Source organism: Myotis myotis, unplaced genomic scaffold (assembly GCF_014108235.1).
Source record: "Myotis myotis isolate mMyoMyo1 unplaced genomic scaffold, mMyoMyo1.p scaffold_m19_p_9, whole genome shotgun sequence".
In the NCBI taxonomy this organism is placed as follows: Eukaryota; Metazoa; Chordata; class Mammalia; order Chiroptera; family Vespertilionidae; genus Myotis; species Myotis myotis.
The window spans coordinates 1742285-1769974 of record NW_023416401.1 but is presented as its reverse complement, the minus strand read 5'-3'; the positions used below and the strand labels follow the sequence as shown (position 1 = coordinate 1769974).

Here is a 27690-nt window from a genome sequence, read left to right as displayed (position 1 = left end):
GAGCACAATGCCAGCACTTAGTAACAAGCACCCATCTATCTGATGGAACATGTAGCGAATCTATCACACTCGACATATTTACGATAAAATACAAATCAAAACTAAGATTACATGTATTCATTTCTTCCTTATTTTCATAGAGTACCCTGTTCAGGTGATAGATATACTGCAACTTATAAAATGCAAAAGGTTAAATAAATATGAAATATTTAAAAATGAAGGAGGCTGACAAAATTTTGACAATTCACCAACACAAGGGAGTTTTTATCATTCATTTAGAAATGCAACTCGATATTATATTCAGTCTATTTCCAAATAGGTATCTCTCTACCTGACGGTCAATACTCAAATGTCACCAAATTATTCATTTTTTTAAATTAAAATTTTTCTTAATTTTCATATATGAAGAAATATAACACACTGGACAAGTTATAGAGTATGGTCTCAAGCTTATGTGGAATTATGACTGCTTTCAACAATTACTAAAATATTTTCAAAGAAAATCTACATATTCTTGTATGTCTGTCCCTGTAATAGACTAAGGAGAGTCACAAATCTGCAGTCTCAAAACAGCACATAACTACTAATGCAATGCCATAAGCCAGCATATTTCCTTTAAATCTCACTAACTAATTCTAAGCACAACAAAACATTAAAAGCTCTCAGGGTTCACAAAGTCTTCTTTGGTTTTTTCTTCTCTGCTTCTTCCTTTTCCTTTTCTATTGCAATGACTTGTAATTCAATTTCCTTGGCACTAAACATCTGAAAAGAAAAAAATTTTTTTAATAAATTGCAATTATACCAAACATTTCTAAATATTGACAATATGAAAAACACCTATTATCTCTATATGTAAAAGCCCAACAACTGGAATGGCAGAACCACCAGAAGGACCTGTGGCTATGACATGCACTGCGGCAGCCAACCAGTCTGATCCCGCCCCAATCGGCGCCCCCCTCGCTGGCCCCGCCCCTGATCGGGGTGTTAGGGGCTGATTGGGGGTGAGGCCGGCTGGCCAACCACCAGCAGCCCTTCCCCCTACCGGCCCATCCCCCTGATTGGCTCCCCCACCCCAATCAGGAGCGGGGCCAGCCAGACCTCACCCGTGCACAGATGTGTGCACGGGCCTCTAGTATCTTATAAATTTCTATTATCTATTTATAACTTCAAATACATATGAAATGTTTGAAAGAATCAAGAGCAACATACTTGTAACTATTATGAACAAAAACCAGAACTCTATGACATTTCCACTATCGTGCTAATAAAGAAAGTAGGGTAAAATATGTTATTGCATTACATATCCTACATCAAAATATAACTCTAAGACCATTTTAATGCAAGACTCACTCTGTTCATGAGCAAATAACTCATTATTGAACTCCACCCCCTCCTAACTGTGATTCTCTGAAAGGGTTTCACTATTTTATCAGCTCATGGGCTGGCCATAAGCGATAAGGAAAAGATGATTCACACTGCTTATCTACAACTCCCTCACTGAATTCAAAGCAAAAATAATGTTTCTTTTATTTAAGTCATTTTTATTTTATTTAAAGTCAGAAGATGGGAGCAAATTGCTCAAGGTCATGCTGTTAAACAAACTGATTCGCTAGAACTTAAATCCAGGTCTGTCCAACTCCAAAGCATGTGTCCTATTTGCCACGCAGCCTATCCTGAGAAACCATGTGGAAGGACACACACCAGCCTACCACTCAGAGGTAAAAACATATGTGTAAGTGTGTGTGTGTGCGTGCGCGCACGTGCACATGTGTGGGGCTGGAGAGGTGCCTCTGGTCTCTGGTTCTGTGTCCCTGCACTGTTGGCACGTATGTCCTAGGCCAGTGATGGCGAACCTATGACACGCATGTCAGAGGTGACACGCGAACTCATTTTTTTGGTTGATTTTTCTTTGTTGAATGGCATTTAAATATATAAAATAAATATCACAAATATAAGTCTTTGTTTTACTATGGTTGCAAATATCAAAAAATTTCTATATGTGACACGGCACCAGAGTTAAGTTAGGGTTTTTCAAAATGCTGACACGCCGAGCTCAAAAGGCTCTCCGTCACTGTCCTAGGCCCTTGGCAGCAGGGCTGATAACCCAGCCCAGTTCCCATCTCCACATTCTATGCTCAGCAGCTTGATTACTAGGTATGGCCGTGTAGAGGAAGACCTATCCCCATCCCTCTCTCTCTAATTCACTGAAACTCTGCTGCTGGCCTATCCTCATATCCCCATCCATTGGTTAACTAATAAAATATGGGGATGTGGTATCATTACAAGAATCCCCTCCACATACACACTCCAAAACAAAACCAAAACCCCTCTCTCCACACAGCGCTGATTTCAACACTATTTCCCCTTGAAATATCTTCCCCACAACAAAAGGAAAGGTACACCTATAAGAAATTTTAGCATACTTTCCATGTTTCCCATGCTTTTGTATACTCTCAGCTAAAGAGAGCAAACCACATTGTAAAGTTCTACCTAATGAACACCAGAGAACCATGTTTTGAATGCTCTTTGGCCAACGAATCCTCTACCATAAACTTCAGAACCATTCATCACATTGTTCTGAACAATTTATTTTGTGGTCCAGCAGTTGTAATTCATAACGGCTGACAAAAGGTATACAGATAACAGGTTAGACTCACCACAAAGAAACAGGCAAAGGGCATCACACAAGGTATTAAAATTTAAGTCAACAGTGGCTCAAGGCCCCTTTAAGTGGAAAGTGTAGAAAATAGATAAAAACCAGTAGGCAATCAAGAATAGGTGGAGGGTTTGTTGACATAATGAAGATCACATTATGTTCGAAGCCTGGAGGGCCAGCAATGATGTAATGGCAGCTGCATGACACTAGCTGGAAGCATAGCTTGCTGTCGGAAGATCTAAAAATCTAAGAAGAGTGGCTGCTCTCTACATGGTGGCAGGAAGGACTCTGCATGGGGAATGTGCTGTGCTGATCCCAGGACGTTCTGACTCAGCCGGGGAGGTCTGTGCATGGGCCTCAGCACCTCGTCTCCACAAAGGGCGAGGGAGAAGTGACTGCTCGCAATAAGCACATCACATCAGCGAGCTTCGCCTCAGAAACAAGCAGAAGCTGTCATCATGTCAATGGTGCTCAGGGCATTCAGGCGTCACATCTTAAATTCTGTCCAGACACACTACCGACTCTTCCTGTTGGTTGGTGACTTACTTTCAAAGGCTGGTTTCTTCTCATGATAGCAAGGTCAATGTTTTTCCCACCGGACTGGACAACCTAATGTAGAACAAGTTGGTTTTAGAATGACTTCGGGAAATTCTGTGTTTTAATACGCAATTAAAGGACAAAAACCTCTGCTTTCCTCAATATCCTTTACTAGAGACCCAGTGCAGAAAACTCGTGCACTGGCAGGGTTCCTAGCACTGCTGGCCAGGACCTCCCTCTCCTTTCTTCCCCTGGCCACCTGCTGCTGCTGCTGCCTCCCTCCTTCCCCTGCTGGCCCGCTCCCTGGTCGAACTCCCAGATAAACTCCTGGTTGAGGGGACAATTTGCATACTACACTTTTATTATATAGGATTAGATCACTTACTTCTAGCAAAGCTCTTATTGCTAGTTTGATAGCTTCACTGTCATTAGCTATGGCGTCTTCTGTATAATTCTTTTCTAGAAATTCTCGGACAGTTTTAGCACTTCGGCCTATTGCATTTGCCTTGAAAAATAGAAGATAATGCTTAGTAATACTGCAATATGAAGGAATTTATGGTTACTAAGTGAAGTTTAAAGATTTACAGTTTACTCCAGTATTTCTTAGCGTAATTGCTAAATGAAAATTGTAGGTTTGAAAACGTAGCAAACATTTCAACAGCTCAGTGGTCACTCCCATGAGTAATCTGTAGCGCCAGCAGGAGTAGTTTTCAGACATACCCATGCTTTCTACTGGCCAATGCGTCTGTCGCTCTAATATTCCCAAGTTCTTGACAGCAGGATAGATGGAAAGAGCTGAAACTCCATGAGGTGTGGGGAGGAGAGGCGGCGAGACTTTGGTGCAAAAGGGAGAAAAACGAGGGAAAGAAAACCAACGTGAAGAAAGCTGTTTACACGAATGGGACTGCGCGTCGTGTTCTGAGAATTTAGACTAACATACACTACTTATCACGCTCACTGTCTTCTCTGACTTTATAAGCAGGAAGGGCTTCTTCGGTCCCAGTCCCCAGTTTTCTATTTCTTCAGAATTTTTCATCAAATGAAGGAAAAGGCAAGCACACTTCCCTCGCTGTTTGGCCACAGGTAGTCTACGCAGGTTCTTGTCATTCACTCTCAATTCCAGACTAGTACTAGGACGGTGATGATGGAGGTGACAGTAACTTACATGAGCAGAGCACGTATGTGCCAGGCACTACGTTGTTCATTTCACATGAATTAACTCATCCAGCCCAACCATCCCCCAAACAATTACATAGATAACGTTACTAACTCAGTTCACGCATGGAGAAATGAAGGGCTGGGAAGGTTAACATGAGTTTTCTTCACCTCAACACCACTGACATGTGGGAACAGATAATTCTTTGCAGGGGAAGGGGGGGCTGTCCTGTGACTATAGGCTGTTGAGCAGCTCTGTCCATTGATGCAGCAGTGACAACCAAGTGTCCCTGAAGGCCACAGACACCCCTATTTGTCACCTTTGGCTCACTAGTGAGCAATCATGCCTAATGTCGTCTCGGGGTAAAATGCAAACAGCCCCTACTGTTCTGGGTGCTTCCATGTGCAGTGACGGTCCAACTGTGGGAAGTGGTTTCCCGGAGGGAGCGGCGGCAGGAGGAGGGAGCGAGGTGGAGGCCACACAGGAAGCTCCGGCTGCATGGAGCTGGCTGGTGGTGCATGAGTATTGTGCCACCACCTTCATTAGTCCCGCATTTCACTTAAAACATGAGCTGAAGCAAATATGGTAACATGTCAGCACCTGTTTCAACTTGGTGAATACACGCATGCACTGATATTATTTTTGTATTCTTAGGTATATGTTTGGAATGTTCCACTAAAAACAATCATTTCTTTCACTTAAAACTGTCCATGCTCCCACCTGCCCACTTTCACCCTGAGTTCCATGCCACTGTACCTAGTTAGAGCCTCTCCTTTTGTCTTCCTTTCCTCTACATCGTCAAAATCCCCCTTTCACTGTGTCATTTTCATAAATGCACATATTCCAAAACCTTTCAGCTACTCTTCCTTCTCGTTCACACCTTATACCCATTAAGCAAAGCCTCACACCATTCCTCATCTTGCAAAATAAAACCAACATCTTACCACTTTTCACCAAACTCAAATCACCTATTTTTTAAAATGTATTTTTTTATCGATTATTTTAGAGAGAGAAAAGGGAAAGGGAGAGAGAGAGAAACATCAATGACAGAGAATCCTTGATCAGCTGCCTTCTGCATGCCCCTACTGGGGATCGAGCCCAAAACCCAGGCATGTGCCTGGACTGGAATCGAACCCACGGCCTCTTGGTGCGGGGGCAATGGTCAGCCACCTATTCTTATTGTATCACCTGCATCCATCCTTGCTCTCTCCATACGGTTTTTTCATAGATTGTTTTCATAGTAGCCAGAAGGATCCTTTATTTTTATTTTTATAAATATATTTTATTGATTTCTTACAGAGAGGAAGGGAGAGAGATAGAGAGTTAGAAACATTGATGAGAGAGAAACATCGATCAGCTGCCTTTTGCACACCCCCTCCTGGGGATGTGTCCGCAACCAAGGCACATGCCCCTGACCGGAATCGAACCTGGGACCTTTCAGTCCGCAGGCCGACGCTCTATTCATTGAGCCAAACCGGTTAGGGCCAGAAGGATCCTTTAAAAAGAGTCACTTTAATGGTTCTGTTTTGCTAAAACTCGCGTCCGGTCCTGTTCAGAGTAAAATGCACAATTTTGCGAAGGAGTGTGAGGAGGGCCCTCTGTGATTCCCACCCCCTGCTGCGTAGACGCCTCTGCCATCTCATGTCCTGCCTCTGCCCCATCTCCTCCTCCCCCCCACCCCCCCCACCACACACACCAGGAAGCCGCTCTTCAGAGCATCTGCACTGGCGTCTGTCCCGTCTGGGACCCCAACCCTGGCCACACTGCGCTCCCTCACCTCTCTCCGGCTCTGCTCACATCCTGCTTCCCAGGTCCTTCTTCAGACCGCACCCCCCGCCCCCTCCTCAGCCCCCATCTGACTCTGCTTCTCCAGAGCAGGGCGGGACTTCTGAGGTCGTCATGGTAAGGATTCCATGGGGTCTTGGTAAGGCAGACAGCGCTCCCGACTAGAGGTCTGAGGGCTGCTGCCCTGCATATCCAGCTGCACCCGTGATGCCCATGCTGCGCTCCTGACCCCCACCAGGGGAGGGACCCACACCCGGGGAAGGACCCCCACCCGGGGAGGGACCCCCACCCGGGGACACCCACCCGGGGAGGGACCCCCACCCGGGGACACCCACCCGGGGAGGGACCCACACCCGGGGACACCCACCAGGGGACACCCACCAGGGGAGGGACCCCTACCCGGGAAGGGACCCCTACCCGGGGACCCCCACTGGGGAGGGACCCACACCCGGGAAGGGACCCCCACCCAGGGACCCCCACCGGGGAGGGACCCACACCCGGGGATCCCGACCCGGGGAGGGACCCCCACCCGGGGAGGGACCCACACCTGGAGACCCACACCCGGGGACCCCCACCCGGGGAGGGACCCACACCTGGAGACCCACACCCGGGGACGGAGACCCACCCCGGGGAGGGACCCCCACCCGGGGAGGGACCCACACCTGGGGACCCCCACCCGGGGTGGCACGTGGCACCACCACAGGCCAACATGCTGCCCATCTGCTGGTCTCCCTGCCGCCGCTAGCATGTCCGTCCTCTGAGAGCAGACGGTCAGCTATGCTCAGTGTCCAGCACGTTCCGAGCTGAATGCTGTTGCTGACTAACTGGATCCTGTGTAGCGTCAAGTCTTGAAAAACACCTTCCTTGAACCCACATTCTCCGGTAGCTGCTGTTCCATCTCCCTGCTCCCCTTTACAGCTAAACTTCTTAAAGGAGCCATCGTCACTTCCTCCTTACTATTCTCTTTCCTCAGTTTTCTAACTTGGTCATTTCAAACCTGTGAAAAGCTGAGAACAATGAACTACTATGCACCTTTAACCTAGATTCATGTTATTAACATTTTGAGATATTTGTCTTATCTCTCCATTTACTTACACACACATTGCCGCTTTTTTAAGGTTGAAGATGTCATAACATTTTGCCCCTAAATACTTCTGTCAATTCCCTTAAAACAGGGATTTTTAAAATATAACACGGTAAGTCCACTCCCCAAAGCTTACGGCTGACACACACCATTGCCGAGTACATTCAGTGTCGCTGGTTGTGACTGTCCCCATCGAGGATCTAAGCAAACACCTTGGGCGTTGGTCCGTTTAGTCTCCTTTGAGCTGGGAGAGTCTCCTGGCTTTTTTTTTTTTTTTGTCTTTCAATGAACATTTTTTTCAGATCTTTTATTTTTTTGTTTTTATTGTTGATAGCATTACAGATATTTCCCATTCCCTCACCCTGCCCCCTCCTCCCAACCCCTACCCCCACCTCCAGATTTTCACTACCCTATTGCCCATGTCCATGGACTTTGAAATAAAAAATGCTTCTATGTGTGACCTCAGGGAGTAACCACAATAAAATGGAAAAATACATAAACGTGGAAATTGTTATGAAACTGAAATGAAGAGTGATGACGTCATGATCAATGCAAACAGAAGACAGAGATTCAGGGTAACCATTCCTTTTGTGTAGGGCAGAGACCTGGAGGCACATGAACAAGGTTTCTAAGCGGCAGGAACAAGCCTGGTACTTGCAGCAGGTACACTCACAGCCTCTGATAGCCATGAGATGTGCAGGTGGCTTAAAGGGTGTGCAGCTAACACAAGCACCCAGATCTCTGTGGTAAGAATACCAGCCACTGTTTTACTGGATTGGTTAACTGGTTTGTAAAGTAGTATGAGTATGGTCAGCTCAAATCAAATACGTTAGTTAATACAGGCTTACAAATCAAGGCAAGATTTCCCGATTAATTTATCTGGATGTTAATATAGTAACATAAACTCTTCATAACATTATTTTAAAACCTAAGTATTTAAACCTTTTTTTTTAAAATTTTTAAATATATTTTATTGATTTTTCACAGAGAGGAAGGGAGAGAGTTAGAAAGTTAGAAACATCGATCAGCTGCCTCCTGCACATCTCCCACTGGGGATGTGCCCGCAACCCAGGTACATGCCCTTGACCGGAATCGAACCTGGGACCTTTCAGTCCGCAGGCCGACGCTCTATCCACTGAGCCAAACCGGTTTCGGCTTAAACCTTTTAAGAATATATTTTTTATTGATTTCAGAGAGGAAAGGAGAGACAGATAGAAACACCAATGATGAGAGAGAGAGTCATTGATTGGTTGCCTCCTGCATTCCCCACACTGGGGATGGAGCCCACAACCTGGGCGTGTGTCCTGACCGGGAATCGAACCATGAGCTCCTGGTTCGTAGGTCGATGCTCACCCGAGCCACACCGGCCGGGCAGTATTTAAACGTTTAATAGTCAAAATCACTTATCCAAGATTCTGGGGTATGGTCTTTTTTTTTTTTAATATATTTTTTATTGATTAAGATATTACATATGTGTCCTTGTCCCCACGTTACCCTCTACCCCCCTCCTCCCCCCCGCTCATGCCCTCACCCCCGCGTTGTCCATGTCCATTGATTAGGCCTATATGCTTGCATATAAGTCCTTTGGTTGATCTTTCCCCCTTACCCCCACCCTCCCCTACCTTCCCTCCAAGTCCCGACAGTCCAATCAATGCCTCTCCGTCTCTGGATCAGTCCTTGTTCATCAGCTTATGTTGTTCATTATATTCCACAAATGAGTGAGATCATGTGGTATTTATCCGCTCTCCAGTTCCATCCATGCTGTGGCAAATGGTAAGAGTTCCTTTTTCTTCTTCCTCTTCTTAAAGAATACCTTTCAGCATTTCATATAATGCTGGTTTGGTGGTGATGAACTCCTTTAGCTTTTTCTTATCCGTGAAGCTCTTTATCTGACCTTCTATTCTGAATGATAGCTTTGCTGGATAAAGTAATCTTGGTTGCAGGTTCTTGCTATTCATCACTTTGAATATTTCTTGCCACTCCCTTCTGGCCTGCATGGTTTCTGTTGAGAAATCAGCTGACAGTCGTATGGGTACTCCCTTGTAGGTAACTGACTGTCTTTCTCTTGCTGCTTTGAAGAATCTCTCTTTGTCTTTTGCTCTTGGCATTTTAATTATGATGTGTCTTGGTGTGGTCCTCCTTGGATTCCTTTTGTTTGGGGTTCTCTGCGCTTCCTGGACTTGTAAGTCCATTTCTTTCACCAGGTAGGGGAAGTTTTCTGTCATTATTTCTTCAAAAAGGTTTTCAATATCTTGCCCTCTCTCTCCTTCTGGTACCCCTATAATTCTGATGTTGGTACGCTTGAAGTTGTCTCAGAGGTTCCTTACACTATCTTCATATTTTTGGAATCTCTTTTCTTTATTCTTTTTCGGTTGGGTATTTTTTGTTTCTTTGTATTTCAAATCTTTGACTTGATTCTTGGGATCCTCTTGTCTGCTGCTGGATCTCTGTAAATTATTCTTTATTTCAGTCAGTGTATGCTTAATTTCTAGTTGGTCCTTTTTCATGTCCTCCATGGTCTCACTATACTTATTGAGGGATTCATTAAATTTATCAGCGGTTTCCATAAAATTCTTGAAAAACCTTATAAACGTGGCCTTGAACTCTATATCCAATTGTTTGCTTTCCTCCATTTCTGCCATTTGTGACCTGTTTCTTTGTCTCCGCATTTTGGCAGCTTCCCTGTGTTGATAGAGTGGCCCTGTGCGCCAGGTGTCCTGTAGGGCCCAGTAGCTCAGCCTCCCCAGTTACCTGGGGTGGACACTCTTGGTGCACTCTTGGTGCCTTGGTTGTTGTAGAATCACTGGGAGGAATTGACCTCTAGGCCAATTGGCTGTGAGAATCAGCTGTGTCTAAAGTGGGAGAACTTCTGTGCTGAAGACACCCTTCTGGGGCAAGACTTGCTTCAGTGGGGCTTTGGTGCTCACTGAGTCTGCTCCCTGAGTGTGTCCCTTATGGATCTGAGGAGTTGCAGTCTGGATGGTCCCCCTCTGACCACTGGGTACAGTGGCTCCTGGATCTAAGGAGGTGCTAATTCAGCCTCTGCCTGAGGCCACACAGCAGGAGCCACGAAGAGGCTCAGCTGTGAAGCAATGCAAGCCACTGCGGGGCCTTGGGCCTTCTCTTGGAAGTTCCGGGTCTGCCTGGCTGGGCTGCAGTTAGGTACATTCACATGCAAAAGCCTCTGCTGCAGCCTGGGTGGGGCGGGGTCTCAGGGAGTCAAAGGGCGGAGAAAGCAGCTATGGCCGATTCTCCGCCCGGAGTCGCGCGTCTCAGTGTTCCGGTAACGGCTGCAAGCACCTCTGAGGGAAAGCCGCCCTCAAGTTCGCCCGCTGCCGGACAGACCAGGGTATGAGACCTGGGTCCCCAGAGACTTCCCGGAACCGGAGTTCAGAGCAGTCGGGAGCTTGTGACTCAAAAAGGCAGCCGCGTCCTCAGGTGCCACCCCCTTTCCTCGCGCGCGCGAGCCGCCGTACCTCTGCACTTCACCTCCGCAGCGCCTCTGGCTCTCAGCGTGCTTTTCTTTCCTTCTAGTTGTGGACTTTACACTCAGCCAGCCTTCCTGTTGTTCTGGATGATGTTTTCTCAGTCCTTTGCGGTAATTTTCAATTGTTGTGTGAGGCGACAATTTCCCGGTGTTTACCTATGCCGCCATCTTAGTTTTTTTCTGGGGTATGGTCTTATTCTTATGTATCAGAATGTACAAAAATTCATCTCGGAATACCGCCACTGGTGTCTATGGCCCTCGATCTGGGCACCATGAGACTGAAGTGCGCCATTAAACAAAGCAGGTGGCTGGGTGCTGAAACACGAACAGCGACTCAAAAACCAGCCAGACAAATAAAAGCTGCATCCCAGGGATGGTGAGGCCGTCGCTGCGATGTGCTGACACATGGGAATGAAGTCATGGTTTGGGGCTCCGGCTCCTAGAATAGAGGGTGCACTGAAGGGTTCAGTGTGGAGCTTATAGGCCCTCTCATCTTTATTAAAAGCAGAAAGACACGTGCCTCTCCTCGGAGCAGCAGCCATGTGACGTGGCAGTCAGTGGAAGGGTGGCGATGAGCAGGAACTGGGTATTCCTCACCTGCCCATTCGTATGCACTTAGGGTTGTCACATCTTTCCAAACGTAAAGGAAAAACCCGGTGATTAATAAGCCAAAGTGTTTCTCTATCCACCAGAAACCATCATAATTGCCAACTGGTTAAATGGTTACATAAAGTTCCTACCACGATCAATATTTTCATGTAACATAATTTTCATCATGCCTGGTAAAGTGATAAAGCATTTATGGTGAATACATCTTTTCAACTTCTTTTAATATATTAAAATTTCATGACTCACCTTCCAAGCGTGGTAAGTACCAGAGGGATCGGTCTGGTACAGTCTTGGGATACCATCATCGTCGAAGCCTACAATTAGGGCAGAAATGCCAAAAGGTCTTCGTCCATTGCTCTGAGTGTATTTCTGAAAAATAAAATGTTTCGGTAATTACCCTGGGTATAGGCCAGTGTTGGCGAACCTTTTGAGCTCGGCGTGTCAGCATTTTGAAAAACCTTAACTTAACTCTGGTGCCGTGTCACATGTAGACATTTTTTGATCTTTGCAACCACAGTAAAACAAAGACTTATATTTTTGATATTTATTTTATATATTTAAATGCCATTTAACAAAGAGAAATCAACCCAAAAAAATGAGTTCGCGTGTCACCTCTGACACGCGTCATAGGTTCGCCATCACTGGTATAGGCCATACAAAGGCCACTCTATTACTTATCAAGTAACACCTTCTTTTTCTGTATATCTTCCCGATTCTCTTCCCTCACTTTCTGAACTAACTTCAAATCCTTTATGAAATTTTTAAAAATGTACATAGTCTATAGAATGATATCCTGTTTACTTCTACATGGTCTTACTGCTGTTTTCCCATTGATTTATGCACATTTGGGTAAATAACAAGATTGAGCCTTTGTGACAGCAGAGAACGGTGTGCCTCACACCGCTGGGGCTCCCGGACGCTGGTTTTCGTTAGCTGTGCTTTAGATCACTCCTCCGCTGCCTGTGAGAGACCTGACCATTGTTATTACTATCAGCGTTCTTACATGACGCTGTTGTTATCAGATGTTTTTTCTTGGTACCATCATTGTCCAGTATATTCTGTCCACCGTACACTGAGTTACTCTACATAAAACCCAACCGAGACATTCTGTCAGCTCCAAAACAAGGGACTCTTTGTTTCTCTAAAGAAAAAGCATGCTTTCTCCTCACAGTCAGCAGGGCACTGGCAACCAACTGTGTTTTTCACTCGAGTGCCAGGATCTGAGCTCCATCGGGAGTGGGGCCCACACTCACTCTGCGCCTGGAGCCCTAGAAGTGCAGACGGGTCCTGACCGGGAGCTGACCGCCCGCAGGCAGCTCAGCCACGCGTGCACCTCGGCGGCTCGAACAGCTTGACACCAGCTTCCTTCTGGACTTGTCTAGCTCGGTATCTATTTTAAAATGTTTACATCCTATTAGGCATGTGTTTTAACAGCCAATTCAAATTATGGATGCAAATAACTGGCTACACAAACATAATGCACCTGTAAAGTAGGGTCTATGTTTTAATTTCTCTATCTCCTAATGCTCCTAGATCTCACTAATGTAAGAAGATGTGTGGCAAACACACCTTAGAGGACAGACCCTTCTACTTTATGTGCTTAGTCAACGCTTTTTAAAACGGAAAAGTAATTTGTAAGTACCAGAGGTGTATCTAAAGCATCTCTCCTTTATCCCAGAACCCAGGACCCTTCTCAGTGGCAACTTACTCTTACAGACTTAAAATGTACCTATATATATAACACCCTAATATGAAATAGACCAAACGGTGGAACAACCGAACAACCGGTCGCGACGTGTGCTGACCACCAGGGGGCGTGCACAGAACATGGCAGGCGTCGGCAGCAGGCGGCAGAGTGCTGAACATGAAGGGCATAGGCAGGATGGTGGAGCAGGTGAGCGGGGGCGCCAGACCAAGGTGGGGCGCTGGTCGCTGTCATTGGGGCGAGCCTCTGGTGGGTACTGAAAATTCTTTGCTCCCGCACACCACAATTCCACCGGTGCTCGCACCTGCTGCTGGTGCCGGCCTCACTAGTACCCGCTGCCAGCACCCAGTGCTGGCCCTGATCACCCCGAAGGTTTCTCCACCTCCCCCTGCTCCCGGGGGGTGACTGGGGCCGCTTGCACCTGCTGCTGGTGCCAGCCCTGCTCTCACCGCTGCTGGTGCTGGCCCCAATTGCTCCGCCCTGTCAGCGGAAGTGAGTGGGGCTGGCACTGTCAGCACGTGGCAGTGGTGGTGGCAGGAGCAGGGCTACCAGCAGACAGGGGATGGGGGGGCGTGGCGGGAGGATGGGCCGAGACCCGCTCCTGTGCCCATCGCAGCCTCATGGCTCAGTTTCTTTCAGGGTGCACGAATTTGTGCACTGAATCCCTAATGTTTCTATAATATTCTATACATAACCTTCATGTTTCTAGAAGAAGACCTAAAAATTACAATTGGGAATCTTGTATACACAATGCTCCACACCTTGTTTTTTGGGGGATGCCTTTATAACCTCTGGAAAAAGCAGAGCAAATAAAAAAAGCAAAAAAATATAAAATGTTGGACTTTCCTGCAACATATATTAAATCTTAAAGATAGGGCAATTTAAAATTAAGCATGTAATTTAAAACTTTAATATACAGAAAGTATGGTCTATAAAAATATCTCTATGTGGACAAATGGTAAAATCCATGCCAGAAAGTGTTCTAAATGTTTTAAAAGTATTAAATCATTTAATCCAACTCAACAGAGTAGGTATTACTGTAATGCTCATTATATAAATAAGAAAATTAAGGCAAAACAGGCTAAATAGTTGGCCCAAAGCACTATGTTATACTTCTTTGCAAAATAAAAGAAAAATGAAAAATCAGTGCTAATGATTCTTCAGGGGTACACTTATACATTGTTTATTGCATAATAAAAATTGGTTCAATTTTTTCAGAAAGTAATTTAGCTATATATAACAAAAGTCTTAAAACCAATTATAATTTTGTCCAGCCCAGGTGGCTCAGTGGTTGAGCACTGACCTATGAACCAGGAGGTCACAGTTTGATTCCCGGTCATGACACATGCCCGGGTTGTAGGCTCCATCCCTAGTGTTGGGTGTGCAGGAGGCAGCTGATCAATGATTCTCTCTCATCATTGATGTTTCTATCTCTCTCTCCCTCTCCCTTCCTCTCTGAAATCAATAAAAATAAATTTTCAAAAAGACCAATTCTAATCTTAAAAAATAACCCAATATAATTTAAAAATAACAAAATCTGTTTCAAAGATAATGTTATTAAAGTAGCAATTTGAGAGCCAGCAAGTGAGAGAAGGAATGAGAAAATGATATAAACTAGAAACATCCTAAGTAATTATGGATAGCAACTAAAATCAGTATTACAGGCAGACCTCTGAGCATCCAGACCACCATAAGAAAGAGAGTATCACAATAAAGCAAGTCTTAATTTTTTGTTGGTGGAGGGTCCTACTTTCAATTTATAATAAATGCAAATCTGTAAAGTGCAATAAAGTGAGGAACAATAAAAGGAGTTCTGCCTGGCCCTGCTGGCTTGGCTCAGTGGATAGAGCGTCAGCCTGTGGACTGAAGAGTCCCAGGTTCGATTCTGGCCAAGGGTACATGCCTGGGTTGCGGGCTCGATCCCCAGTAGGTGGCATGCAGAAGGCAGCCGATCAATGATTCTCTCTCATCATTGATGTTTCTATCTCTCTCTGTCTCTCCTTCTCCCTTCCTGTCTGAAATCAACCAATAAATATATTAAATAAAAAAATAAAAAGAATCCAAGAAGGTGATCTAGGGTTTAAAAAAAAAGGAGTTCTGCCTGTATAGAGTTATATAAGGACTTTGTTGACATATATAAAAGCACATAAAATAAGTGAAAAGCATATTTGTCCACATCATGATTAGACTTAATATTAATGTACTTACTACAGATTCAGAAGTTATACCTGAACACTATCAGTTGTGTATAGGTTTGTAGGTGAAAGAATCATGGGTAGTGCTTTGGTAAACTCTAAAAATTGGTTCTCTTTACTCTATCTTCAGAAGTGAAGAAAGATTAGATTGCTTGCTCTTTTTAATCCTGTATAATAAAAGGCTAATATGCAAATTGACCAAACGGCAGAATAACCGGTCGCTATGATGCGCACTGACCACCAGGGGGCAGATGCTCAACACAGGAGCTGCCCCTGGTGGTCAGTGTGCTCCCACAGGGAAAGCGCCGCTCAGCCAGAAGCTGGGCTCATGGGGAGTGGGCCTCAGCTGGCAGTTGGACATCCCTGAGGGCTCCCGGACTGCGAGAGGGCGCAGGCCGGGCTGAGGGACCGCCCCCTCCTGAGTGCGCGAATTTCGTGCACCAAGCCTCTAGTTTTAATATAATCTCCACAACTGACACTGACTGAGATTCCCAGTGATCAAATCAATCCGTTCCACTGCAGTGACAGTGTGAGTGTGGCGTGTGAGGAAGAATGGAGAACTTAGATTTCACAGACTAAATGCCCGAAGCATTTGCACGGCCTGACCCATACCGGTAAAGGAGAAGCGAAGCAGCTGGTTGCGCTCTGGCTTACCTGTTTTAAGGAGGCTATGAAGCGAGTTATGTACTCGACAGTGACTGGGTCCTCCACGGTGAGCTTATGGCTCTGGCACTCCACACGGGCTCTGGTTATCACCACTCGGGCATCCGCGGTCAGGCCTACGAAAGGGCTTGAACTGTTACAAGGAAGGAGGCCTTTTCCATGTCAAAAGGGTTTTAGCTAACACAAAATCTTTCTTATAATGCCCTTTGTTTTTCTCAGTATATGTCCATTATAAAGACTTTGTAAAATTCTTTGCAAATCGCTTATCTGACATTCTGATTTATTTCCTTCAGGGCTTAACTGGATGCATTCTTACTGACTTTTTAAAGAAAATGATTTTAAAGAGTAATGGTTAAACACTAATGTTAAGTAAACTATTTCCAAAAGATTAAAATGTTTCATTCATAGTAGATGGGCTGGTTGTTAGGGTTTATTAAAAATACTCTTTTAAAATCTCTGTAGTCATATTTTTAAAAACTTTTTCAGGGGGAGATATCAATGGCAGCCTGTTCAAAGGTTGATGGTCTATCCTGATTCCAAAACTAATATACTTATTTCCTAACCATGAAGTAAGCTGGATTTCTTCTTATGAAAACAATGAACATTACATTTCATTATCAAACACATATCCACTGAATTCAAACTTCATTCAATATAACTTTGAAATATGTCTCAGTATTTTGTCTAAGATTAAGGATTGGAAAATAAAAAATGTGAAACCAGAAAAAGAAAACATGCCTTACCTTCATCCTACCAAACACCATGTAATTAATTCCTAACACTTCTATAAGGAAATAAAGTAAGTGCCCCAACAGATGCAATGCATGTAAACGCTTCTATTATATCAAAGACTTCTTTGGCATTCGACCTTTCCGTGGCCAGTGTGTTTCCTCCCCCGCTCTCTTAAAGCCACATTGCCACAGTCACTCACAGTCTTTGAAACAGCCCTTGCTCATCTAACATCAGTGTTTTGTAGTCACAGACTCTGTTCCCCTTCCACATCATCTCCAGTCAGGTTTCTAGGAGCCAGAAGAATTGCTGTCCCTGAAGACGGTTAATACTCGTCAACAATAAGACGCTGTCAGAATACGCCACCGCTAGGGATCACACTCACACTCGTGGGCCGGGTGCGAATCACAAGCAGAGAGTGAAGGGAAGAGAAACTGATTCTCTTCTCCTGGCAGATGTTATCTGAGAGAAAGAGATGGAAAGAGCCCTGGGTGGTGTGGCTCAGGGGATGGAGTGCTGGCCTGTGGACCGAAGGTCTCCAGTTTGATTCCTGGTCAAGGGCATGCACTTCAGTCGCAGGTTCCCTAGCTCCGGTTGGGGCACCTGCAGGAGGCAACCAATCCATGTGTCTCTCGCATGTGGAAGTTTCTGTCTCTCCCCACCCACTTTCTCTGGAAATCAATGGAAAAAATATCCTCAGGTGAGGATTAAAACAAAAAAAGAAATGGAAAAAGACTGATTTAGCTTATCCTATGAATTAAAAGCTTCACTCATTTAGAAAATGTGATCAGAAAGGAGACTTCTAAGTATTTTCCATTTACAACATATATGATCCAAAAGTAGAGAAACATGAAAGCAGCATACGTAGAAAGTTGTACTAAACTGAGTCAGCGACAAATTTGCCAAACCACAGGAGTATCATAGTTGTGTGTGTGTGTGTGTCTGTTTTTAACATAATAAGCAACAATTATACTAATAAATACTCAATGACTAGGGAAAAAAACAAATTCTATTTAAAGACAGTATTGAGCCCTAGCTGGTTTGGCTCAGTGGACAGAGCATCAGCCTGCGGACTGAAGGGTCCCAGGTTCGATTCTGATCAAGGGCACATGCCTGGGTTGCAGGCTTGATCCCCAGTAGTGGGAGTGCAAGAGGCAGCCAATCCATGATTCTCTCTCATCATTGATGTTTCTATCTCTCTTTCCCTCTCTCTTCCTCTCTGAAATCAATAAAAATATATTTAAAAAAGATAGTATTGCAATCTCACTGTTTATAAATAAGCAATTATAGAATAAATGAGCCCTTAGTCCAGTGTTTTTAAATTTATGCTACAAACTTACCTTGAAGCTACTATCATATTGTAAAATTTCTACTATTAAATGGAATTCCACATGGTACATGAAATCATTTTTTTCAAACGCTTTGATTTATTTCCCTAAGGACTGTTTTTCAAACATTAAAAATATAGTAACATCAATAAAAGAATGTGATTTTTTTTTTCAAAATGGAACCGTATTTCTTTCTGATATGTGCTTGGATATGTACTTCTTATTCCCCACCAGAGGGAATAAGAGGGGCCATATAATTCTATAGTTTAGAAACAGAACTGTATCATACGTATTCTTTTGTAACTTACTATTTTTAATATATGTGATGGGTATTTCTCATGTCAATACATACAGATCCTACCACCTCCTTTTTTAACTGCCATTAAATACTATTACTACTAAAAATAATGTTGTAGTTTATACTGAATGAAAACAAGCCTGTATTAAAAGGTTTTATGCCATATGATTCTATTCAGACAGCATTCTCAACAATGACAGAATTATAGAGATGGAGAAGAGAACAGCTTACGACCCCAGAGGTCAGTGATACGGAGGAGGGATAGCATGGGTAGCCTTGTGGTAATGTAAGAGTTGTGTATCGTGATTGAGGTGATGGCTGCATGAATCTATACGTGTGGGAAGCCTAATAACACTACACACACATGCAAATGAGTGCATGTAAACCTGGTGAAATCTGAAATAAAATCTCTGGCTTGTAACCATGTCCACTTACTGGTCTGAAGATGTCACCCTTGGGGTAAACTGGGTAAAGGAGACAGGGGACTACTCTGTTGTTGTTTTTCATCATTTCCTGATCTAAAGTTATTTCAAAATAAAAAAATTAAAAAGAAAACAGCTACCTACAATTACAATTAAGATAATATAATATATACCTTCTGACATTTATGTTTTATCAAAACCAACTCTCAGAAATCCTGGTTACAGAGCTGTGACTGTCCCAGAAAAGACAGGGTGCACTGTTTGTGTCGAATGAGACATGGAGCGAGCTCCCTGTGTTGTATGCGTACAGCACCACGACAGCTGTGGTGGCCCACAGGTGTGACCTACTGCTCCACATGCTCGGTGTCACCCCTGGAGGCCCACAGGTACCTGCAAAAGCCATGCAGACGTGGTCATCCAGGGCACAGATCTTCCTCACAGTCCGCTCGTCCTGAAGCTTGGCGACTGACTTCTTTTCTACCCCAAGAACAACGATATTGGTACCACGAATTCCAACCTGTCAAACCGTTAAAAAATATAGTTCGTTGTCAGTTTTACATTATATCAAGTTATTCTAACACATGCCTTAGAGGAAAATGCTCTTCCTTAAACAGTCAGTAAAACTGAGAAAACAGACGTCTAAGAAAACAGCTGCGGAGATCCTGGCTTAGATCCTCAGCCCTTGGCAGAGCTCCCGGTGGACGGGTGGAGTGACAAGCGGCCCATCCATCCTAGGGATGGCGGGGGGGGGGGGGGATAGCCGGGGGGGGGGATAGCGGGGGGGGGGGGATGGCCGGGACGGGGGGGGGGGGGAGAGGAGGGAAGGAGGCGGTGGAAGGCGGTAGATCTGCGAGGCTCAGCAGGAGGCACAGAAGTGCAAGCTGAACATGCGTGTGGTGAAAGCCCTTGGGGCCCGACGCCCCCCGAAACAACCCCCCCATCAGTCCCTGCCCCCAGCGCGCTGTCCCCAAGGGCTACCCCTCTCCCTCTTCATCCCCGACCCACTACCTATAGGGCTGACCCAAACCCAAAGCATTTTGTAAATACATTTTTTTCTTTCCAAAGAACAAAATAAAACAAACCTGCCAACACACACTATCTAGAAAATGTTTGCAATGAAAGTCCCAATATCAAAGGCTTTTGGATGTGGACAAAATTATGCTCAGAAGAAAATTCATAATCTCACTTTACAAAATCAAATTAAAAATTAATAAAAATTCAAGAAGTTGCCGAAACCGGTTTGGCTCAGTGGATAGAGCGTCGGCTTGCGGACTGAAAGGTCGCAGGTTCGATTCCGGTCAAGGGCATGTACCTGGGTTGTGGGCACATCCCCAGTGGGAGATGTGCAGGAGGCAGCTGATCGATGTTCCTCTCTCATCGATGTTTCTAACTATCTCTCTCCATTCCTCTCTGTAAAACATCAATAAAATATATTTAAAAAAAAAATTCAATAAGTTAAAAAAGGGATAAAAATATTTAAGCTAAGTTCAAGGGGAGAAATAAGGAAAAAGCAGAAATTAATGACTAGAGAGAAAACAACAAATTGGTAATACCAAAAGACAGTTTTTTAAAGAAATAATTTTTTAAATATATTTTATTGATTTTTTTACAGAGAGGAAGGGAGAGAGATAGAGAGTTAGAAACATCGATGAGAGAGGAACAGAGAGAGGAACATCGATCAGCTGCCTCCTGCACATCTACTGGGGATGTGCCCGCAACCCAGGTACATGCCCTTGACCGGAATCGAACCTGGGACCTTTCAGTCCGCAGGCCGACGCTCCATCCACTGAGCCAAACCGGTTTCGGCAAGAAATAATTTTTTAAATGTCTTAGTTAAAATAGCCAAAAGGCAAAAAGAGTAAAGGAAACATATCCAAGTGGGAAAAAGTAGGAATTTAAAAATTATGCACCCTAATAATTTGAAAATCTGACTGAAAGGATAACAGAGTAGAAAAACAAAAAAACTGCCCATACTGACTCAAAAACAGAAAGACAGACAAGCTCATAACAACCAGCGGATAATTTCATTGCCGGCGGGAACGTGCGATGGCACAGCCACTGCGAGCAGCACTGTGGCAACTCCTCACAAAACCAACCGCGCGGTGCCCGTGCCGCCCGGTAACGGCACACTTACGATCTACACCAGAGAAACAAAAGCTCACGTCCACGCAAAAGCCCGCTACGCACGTTCACAGCATCTCTCTGCAGAGCACGCCACGCTGCAAACCCACATGCCCTGCAGCAGGGGCACCGCCGAACGGTGACGCATCACCCCATGGGCACTGCCCAGCCATCAAACACCGTGCGAGCGGCAACCGGGTGATCTCAGGGCAGAAGGCAAGTCCCCAAAGGTTCAGCCTGTAGTGTGGCCCCACGCCTATGACGTCTGAGATGACAAAACAGGAGAAACAGGAGACAGAGGAGGACAGCCAGAGAGCAGGGCCAGGGCTCCGAGAGGCGGGTGAGGGGCGTGGGTGCTCACAGAAGAGCAGCAGGAGGGACTCCCTTGGAGCTGGACGCTGTCCAGGTCCTGCCCGTGGACACACGAATATACACAGGCAATAAGACATGGCAGAACTTGATGTTCACACAACGGAGTACAAGTAGAAAGGAGAAATCTGGATAAAACAGGTGGCTTTTATCAATATCAATATTCTGATTGAACCACAGTTTCGCAAAATGTTACCATTGGCAGAGAATGGGCAACACATACAAGTTTCTCACAGCTGCGTGTGACCTGCAGCGATCGCAATAACATTTCAATTGAAAGTATTCCACTGCGGCCCTGGCCAGCGTGGCTCAGCTGGTTGGAGCATCGTCCTGCCCACCAAAGGTGGCAGGATGGATCCCAGTCACTGCACACACCCAAGCTGTGGGGTTCTGGGTGCATGTGGAAGGCAACTGATTGATGTTTCTCCCTCCCTCTCTCTCTCTCTCTCTCTCTCTCTCTCTCTCTCTCTCTCTCTCAAATCAATTTAAAAAAAGTATTCCATCAGGAAGGGGGAAAAGTTGGGAAAGATAAAAAAAAAAGAGCAGTAAAATGTTGACAACTATTGGACTGGTGTACAGAAGTTCATTATACTATACCCTTTATATCTCTTTTTGTTTAGAATATCTATATATATAAAGCCCTAATATGCAAATAGACCAATCGGCAGAACAACCAAACAGCCCAATAACCGGTTGCTATGACGCGCACTGACCACCAGGGGGCACACGCAGAACATGGCGGGTGTCGGCTGCGGCAGGATGGTGGAGCAGGTGAGCGGGGACACCAGGCCAAGGAGGGGGGCGTCTCAGGTCGTTATTGAAAATTCTTCACTCTCACGCACCACAGTCCCGCCCGGTGCTCGCACCGCTGCCAGCGCTGGCCCCGCTTTCATCTGCTGCTGGCGCCGGCGCCAGGAGCAGGGCTGCCAGCAGACAGGACCAGGCCCGCGGTGGGAGGGGCCGGGCAGGGGCCGAGACCTGCCCCTGTGCCCTCCACAGCTTCGCTGCCCACAGTTCCTTTCAAGGTGCACAGATTCATGCAGTGGGCCCCTAGTTATATAATAAAAAGTTAAAAATAAGCCGAAGCCAGTTTGACTCAGTGGATAGAGCGTCGGCCTGCGGACTGAAGGGTCCCAGGTTCGATTCCGGTCAGGGGCATGTGCCTGGGTTGCGGGCACATCCCCAGTAGGAGATGTGCAGGAGGCAGCTGGTCGATGTTTCTCTCTCATCGATGTTTCTGACTCTCTATCTCTCTCCCTTCCTCTCTGTAAAAAATCAATAGAACATATTAAAAAAAAAAAAAAGTTAAAAATAAATCAAATTAACCTAAAAAAGAAATAAACCTCAACTTTATCTGCTGGTTTTCTCTCACCAACATTGAAACATACGCTAAAGTCTCTCTCATATTAAACAAAATCTTCAAGACCACATCCCTTCAGTCCTGCCTCTTTCACCCAATTCTTTAAAAGCCAAATATCCCCACCCCGCAGCTCACAGCACTGTGCTTTTACCGACCTCCTCCCAGAGTTCAGCCAAAGTAGGCTATACATGGGTCACTGAGCCCTCCAGGTTGTGGGGCTCTCGCACCTAGTCTGTGCAGTCTACAGTCTATTTTTTCCTTCTCGGGTGAAGAAGGGTATCCAAGAATACTCACGTACTTGACCGTCAACATAGGTTTTAAGAAGAGGTGTGGGGTTGGGGGGGGAAGGACACACTAGAGCAGTGGTTCTCAGCCTTCCTGATGCCGCGGCCCTTTAATACAGTCCCTCATGTGGTAGGGACCCCCAATGTCACTGTTACAAATTGAACATCATTAAAGCATAGTGATTAATCACAAAAACAGTATGTAATTATATATGTGTTTTCTGATGGTCTTAGGCGACCCCTGTGAAAGGGTCGTTCCACCGCCAAAGGGGTCGCGACCCACAGGTTGAGAACTGCCGCACTAGATAGCAAGCTCCCCATGGACAGAAATGGAGTCTAACTTACTAGGAAACACGAGGGCCCAAAACCGCACTTGGCAGATGCAAGTATTCACCAAAAATGTCCTGAAATGAATGTGCTGGGAAAACCATAGACAACATTGAAGGAGAAAGAGAAAACAAAGGGATCGTCAATGATAAGAGCTGCCATTTATTTGCTGTGAACCAAACACTGTGCAAGATCCTTAACACGTATTATTACTGCATTCAGCCGTCACGGAGCCCCATGGAGGAGGTGCTGTTTCGGTGCCTATTTTACTGTTAAAGGAACTGAAACTTAAAGAAGTTAATTGCCGTCCATGATGCATGTCTGACTCCACATGCATGAGGACAGCTAACTAACAGACACATTTTTATTGAATAAACCGCATGATGCAATGCAAAAAGCAGAGGCTTTGGAACGAGAAAAAGTTAAGTGTGAACACGGGCTCCATCAGCGTGTACCTGGACACCTTCATCCAACGATGAAAGCTCTGAATTATAGATCCCACATCTATAAAAAGGGGATTAAACACTCTCCTTAACATTAGATAACGTACAAAAAACACCTGATGCAAAATAAATGTCACTGAAATGTTCGTTACTTCCTGCCCAGCCTCTGCACTGCCCACTGTGCAGCAGAAATACGAAACACACCACCTACATTCTCCCAGACCGGCCTGCCCGCGGTGTGAGGGGTCTGCTACAGACCTGGCCCGAGAGAGTGTGAGGCCAAGGAGCAATGCTGCCCGGTGCTCTGTGTTACAGGTTATGAATTCCCAAGAAAACGACCCCCGATGCGGGGAGGGGGTCAGAGACGGCTTCAGGAGGGAGGAGTAAAGCGAGAGCGGCAGGAGGAAGTGTTTTCTCCCCTCCCCTCCCCTCCCCTTCCCTCCCGTGGGGGGGGGGGCAGAGTGTGTGCCAGTGAGACCACGAAGCCCCCCCGACAGTAAAGCGGTGGTAAGGGTTATGGAAGACTGATGGTCAGACGGGGAGCTGAGCTCTGATAAAGTCGGAAATACGGGACTGATAGCAGGTTTGGGGTCAAGGAGAGGACAGAATGAGGAGTGATAATAAGTCCTATCTTTTCCAGGAGACTATTAGGAAAGATTCATATTTTTCCCAAGAAGAAAGGTATTACCTCTCCAAAATGTTATTCAAAGATGGTTTTCATTTACAGAAAAGGGAGCTAAAGACAAGGAAGCAGGCCTCTTGTCTCACTTCGGCTGTAAAATAATCACCAAGAAGGTAAACCCACGCTTGTCACTGTGGCCCATGCAACTTGTCTAAGTAACGGCACATTCACATAGCGGGCAGAACGGGTAACTTCGGCTCATTTATACTCATCACATCAAATGTCATTTATAGACCCATTATTTTGTGACACATTTTAATCAACAAGTGTCAGTGTAGACTTCACCCCACGCAAAAGGTCATGGCACCCGCAGGGAAACACAGTAACTCCATACAAAGATGCAAATTGTAATTTCGGAATCCCGAAAGAAAACCTCTTCTCCTTCCGGTGTATCCTTAAAAACGCCCACTCCAGGTACTTTGATATGCGCGCCCTTTACAGCTCATTGCGCAGGAGCCGACCATCACTTCTGCTGCCTCCTCACGCATTTCAAGGAGCCCACCTCTCCCTTCACTGCAGACTCGGAGCGCGGCATCACTTTCTCCCCATCTGCCTCATGCCATGCTGGGGGCTGTAGAACTTCTTGTTCTTATCAAGATGGCACCCTTTCGGTGTAAGCTGCATCAGGCTTTTCTCAAATTTACAATTCTAAAGAAAATTACTTACAAAAAAGAAGCAAACCAGTGGGCCCCATTGAATAGAAAAATACTTAAAAAATGTAAGATTCTTTCCAGCGGGCTTTTTCTTTTTTTCTTTTTACCACTTTACCTCTGATAGGTTTATAGTAAAATCGAATGACTCCCTCCCATCACTAAGTCTGCATGGAAAGCGAGACAAGATACAGCCACGGCTACACGTGGAAACGAGCTGTGCACCTCAGAGCCGGGTCTCCAAGCCCAAAACGCACACCCATCGGCCCACGAGAGACTAGAAAACGATCCCTCGGAACTGAAGGCGAGGACGTGGAAGGGCTGGGATGATTGGTCTTGGGTCGCCAGAGCATTTTTGTCCTTTTTGATTTTTATAAACCGTAAAGCCATTAAACATAAACTAAAACTTGGCAGGAGCACTACAACTACCCTGAGAATTTAGAAGTTTTTCAGAATGTGGATCGGTGAATTTAAGGAAGGGCATCACCTCTCAAAGGCTTTCAGAATTATTTAAAAATCTCACCAAAAAATAAATGCACCCCCCCCACACACACACACACACCGGCTAACGACAGGAGGTGGTGGGGGCTGAGCACCGATATTGCGGTGCAAATATCAGGACGATCCTTCTTAACGAGTGAGAGCCGAACCCCTGCCAACGGGCATCCTTTGCGTGACCGAGTCTGCATTCAGGGCCGCGATCCTCTTTAACCTGTTATTATAATCATCACAGGGAGACCCGCTCTGGGGGAGGGCTCCTTCCCAGGTCACTGCACCGCCAGATCAGTGTGCCCCCAGGTCAGTGCACCCCCAGGTCACTGCACCTCGAGGTCAGTGCACCCCCAGGTCAGTGCATCCCCCAGGTCAGTGCGCCCCCAGGTCAGTGCTCCCCCAGGTCAGTGCGCCCTCAGGTCAGTGCACCCCCAGGTCAGTGCATCCCCCAGGTCAGTGCACCCCCAGGTCACTGCACCTCGAGGTCAGTGCACCCCCAGGCCAGTGCGCCCCAGGTCAGTGCATCCCCCAGGTCAGTGCGCCCCCAGGTCAGTGCGCCCCCAGGTCAGTGAGCCCCCAGGTCAGTGCGCCCCCAGGTCAGTGCATCCCCCAGGTCAGTGCATCCCCCAGGTCAGTGCACCCCCAGGTCAGTGCAGCCACCAGGTCAGTGCACCCCCAGGTCAGTGCATCCCCCAGGTCAGTGCGCCCCCAGGTCAGTGCATCCCCAGGTCAGTGCATCCCCCAGGTCAGTGCATCCCCCAGGTCAGTGCATCCCCCAGGTCAGTGCGCCCCCAGGTCAGTGCATCCCCAGGTCAGTGCATCCCCCAGGTCAGTGCGCCCCCAGGTCAGTGCAGCCCCCAGGTCAGTGCGCCCCCAGGTCAGTGCAGCCCCCAGGTCAGTGCGCCCCCAGGTCAGTGCAGCCCCCAGGTCAGTGCATCCGCAGGGGCGCGCCCCGGGCTCCTTCCAATGCTCAGCACAGCCTGAGTCCTACAGCTCCGAGGTCCCGGAACGCACACGCACGTGCACACAAGCATGTACGCACGCATAGGCAGCACGCGCACACAATACGCAGCGCACGCACACAGGCAGCACGCACACATACGCAGGACGCACGGACCCTACGCAGCACGCACACGCATAGGCAGCACGCAAACATACGCAGCACGCACGCACGCACACTACGCAGCACGCACACTACGCAGCATGTACACATGCTCAAACGCTCGTGCGCGCGCGCACGCACACACACACGCACACGCGCCCGTGGCCTCGGTAAGCCCAGGCCGGTGCACACAGCGGCCCTGAGACCCAGCAGCGTGGGCGCCATCCCTCGCAGCCGAGCCGTCCTCTCCCTCAAGGGCAGTCACGGCCCGCTCACGGGGCCCGTCCCCCCGGCCGCGCGGCGCCGGGACAAGCTCACGGGCCCCCGTCCCCCGGCCGCGTGGCCCCGCGGGCGCTGCTCACCGCCGTGGAGCCCTTCTTCACCGCCTCCTGGGCGTACTCCACCTGGAACAGGTGCCCGTCCGGGGAGAAGACGGTGATGGCCCGGTCGTACCGCGACGCCATCGCGCAGGGCTCGGCGATCTCTTGGAGCTTCGGGAACCCACAGCGCCGGCCTCGAGCAACTGCTCCGCCACGTGAGAGCCCGAGCCGGAAGTGCGTGGGGGGCTGGGGCGGAAGTGCCTGCGCGGCTTCCCGTGGGGGAGGGGAGGGGGGGAGAGGGGTACGGCTGGGGGAGGGGAGAGCCCTGGTGCCCACCCCCAGTGCCAGGCTGTGCCGCCGGCAGGATTCGGGCACCCTCAGTGGCTGGCCGCTGCCCCTGGGGCGGCGTCTGATCATCGGGTATAAACGCGACAGCGAGATGGGGTGCAGCCCGCCTGTGGCCGGTGTGACCTAAGCACCTGGGCGTCCGGTTCTGTTCCCAGCGGTCACAGGCCCGGTTCCGGGCCCCCAGCATGGGGCGTGCAGGAGGCAGCCCATCCACGATTCTCCCTCATCATTGATGTGTCTTTATTTTTTTTTAAACATGTTCTTGCTGATTTCAAGGAGGAAGAGGGAGAGAGACTAGTAGGAACATCAGTGATGGGAGAGGCATGGATGGGCGGCCTCCTGCTCTGCCCAGTGGCGCGGGCAGCCTGTGCGGGTGCCCTGACCATGGAATCCCACCCTGGCCTCCGGGTGCACAGGCCCAGGCCTCGGCCTCACCCCGAGCCACAGGGCTGGGCTGGGCCCGGCTTCTGCACCCCCTCACCTGGGATGGGCACTGGGCTGTTTCCAGATCTTGGGGTGCCGACCGGCCGTGGCACAC

At 47.1% G+C, this 27690-nt stretch overlaps 1 protein-coding gene across 4 annotated transcripts; it reads right to left on the bottom strand.

Moving 5' to 3' along the window:
• Positions 1–224: 224 nt before the first annotated feature.
• Positions 225–27027, bottom strand: PSMA8 (proteasome 20S subunit alpha 8). Of its 4 annotated transcripts, none has more exons than XM_036323765.1 (7): positions 26889–27024; positions 19045–19171; positions 15869–15993; positions 11561–11683; positions 3579–3698; positions 3203–3265; positions 225–762 (listed from the first exon to the last, which is right to left on the bottom strand). In XM_036323765.1, exons 1-7 carry the CDS (start codon positions 26946–26948, stop codon positions 670–672), a joined length of 711 nt encoding a protein of 236 aa, XP_036179658.1. In that variant the 5' UTR covers positions 26949–27024; the 3' UTR covers positions 225–669. The 4 variants fall into 4 exon arrangements, with proteins under 4 accessions (XP_036179658.1, XP_036179657.1, XP_036179659.1 ...); XM_036323764.1 differs by having other exon boundaries at positions 227–762; positions 26847–27027; XM_036323766.1 differs by lacking the exon at positions 3579–3698 and having other exon boundaries at positions 228–762; positions 26847–27027.
• Between the last annotated feature and the right edge of the window lie 663 nt (positions 27028–27690).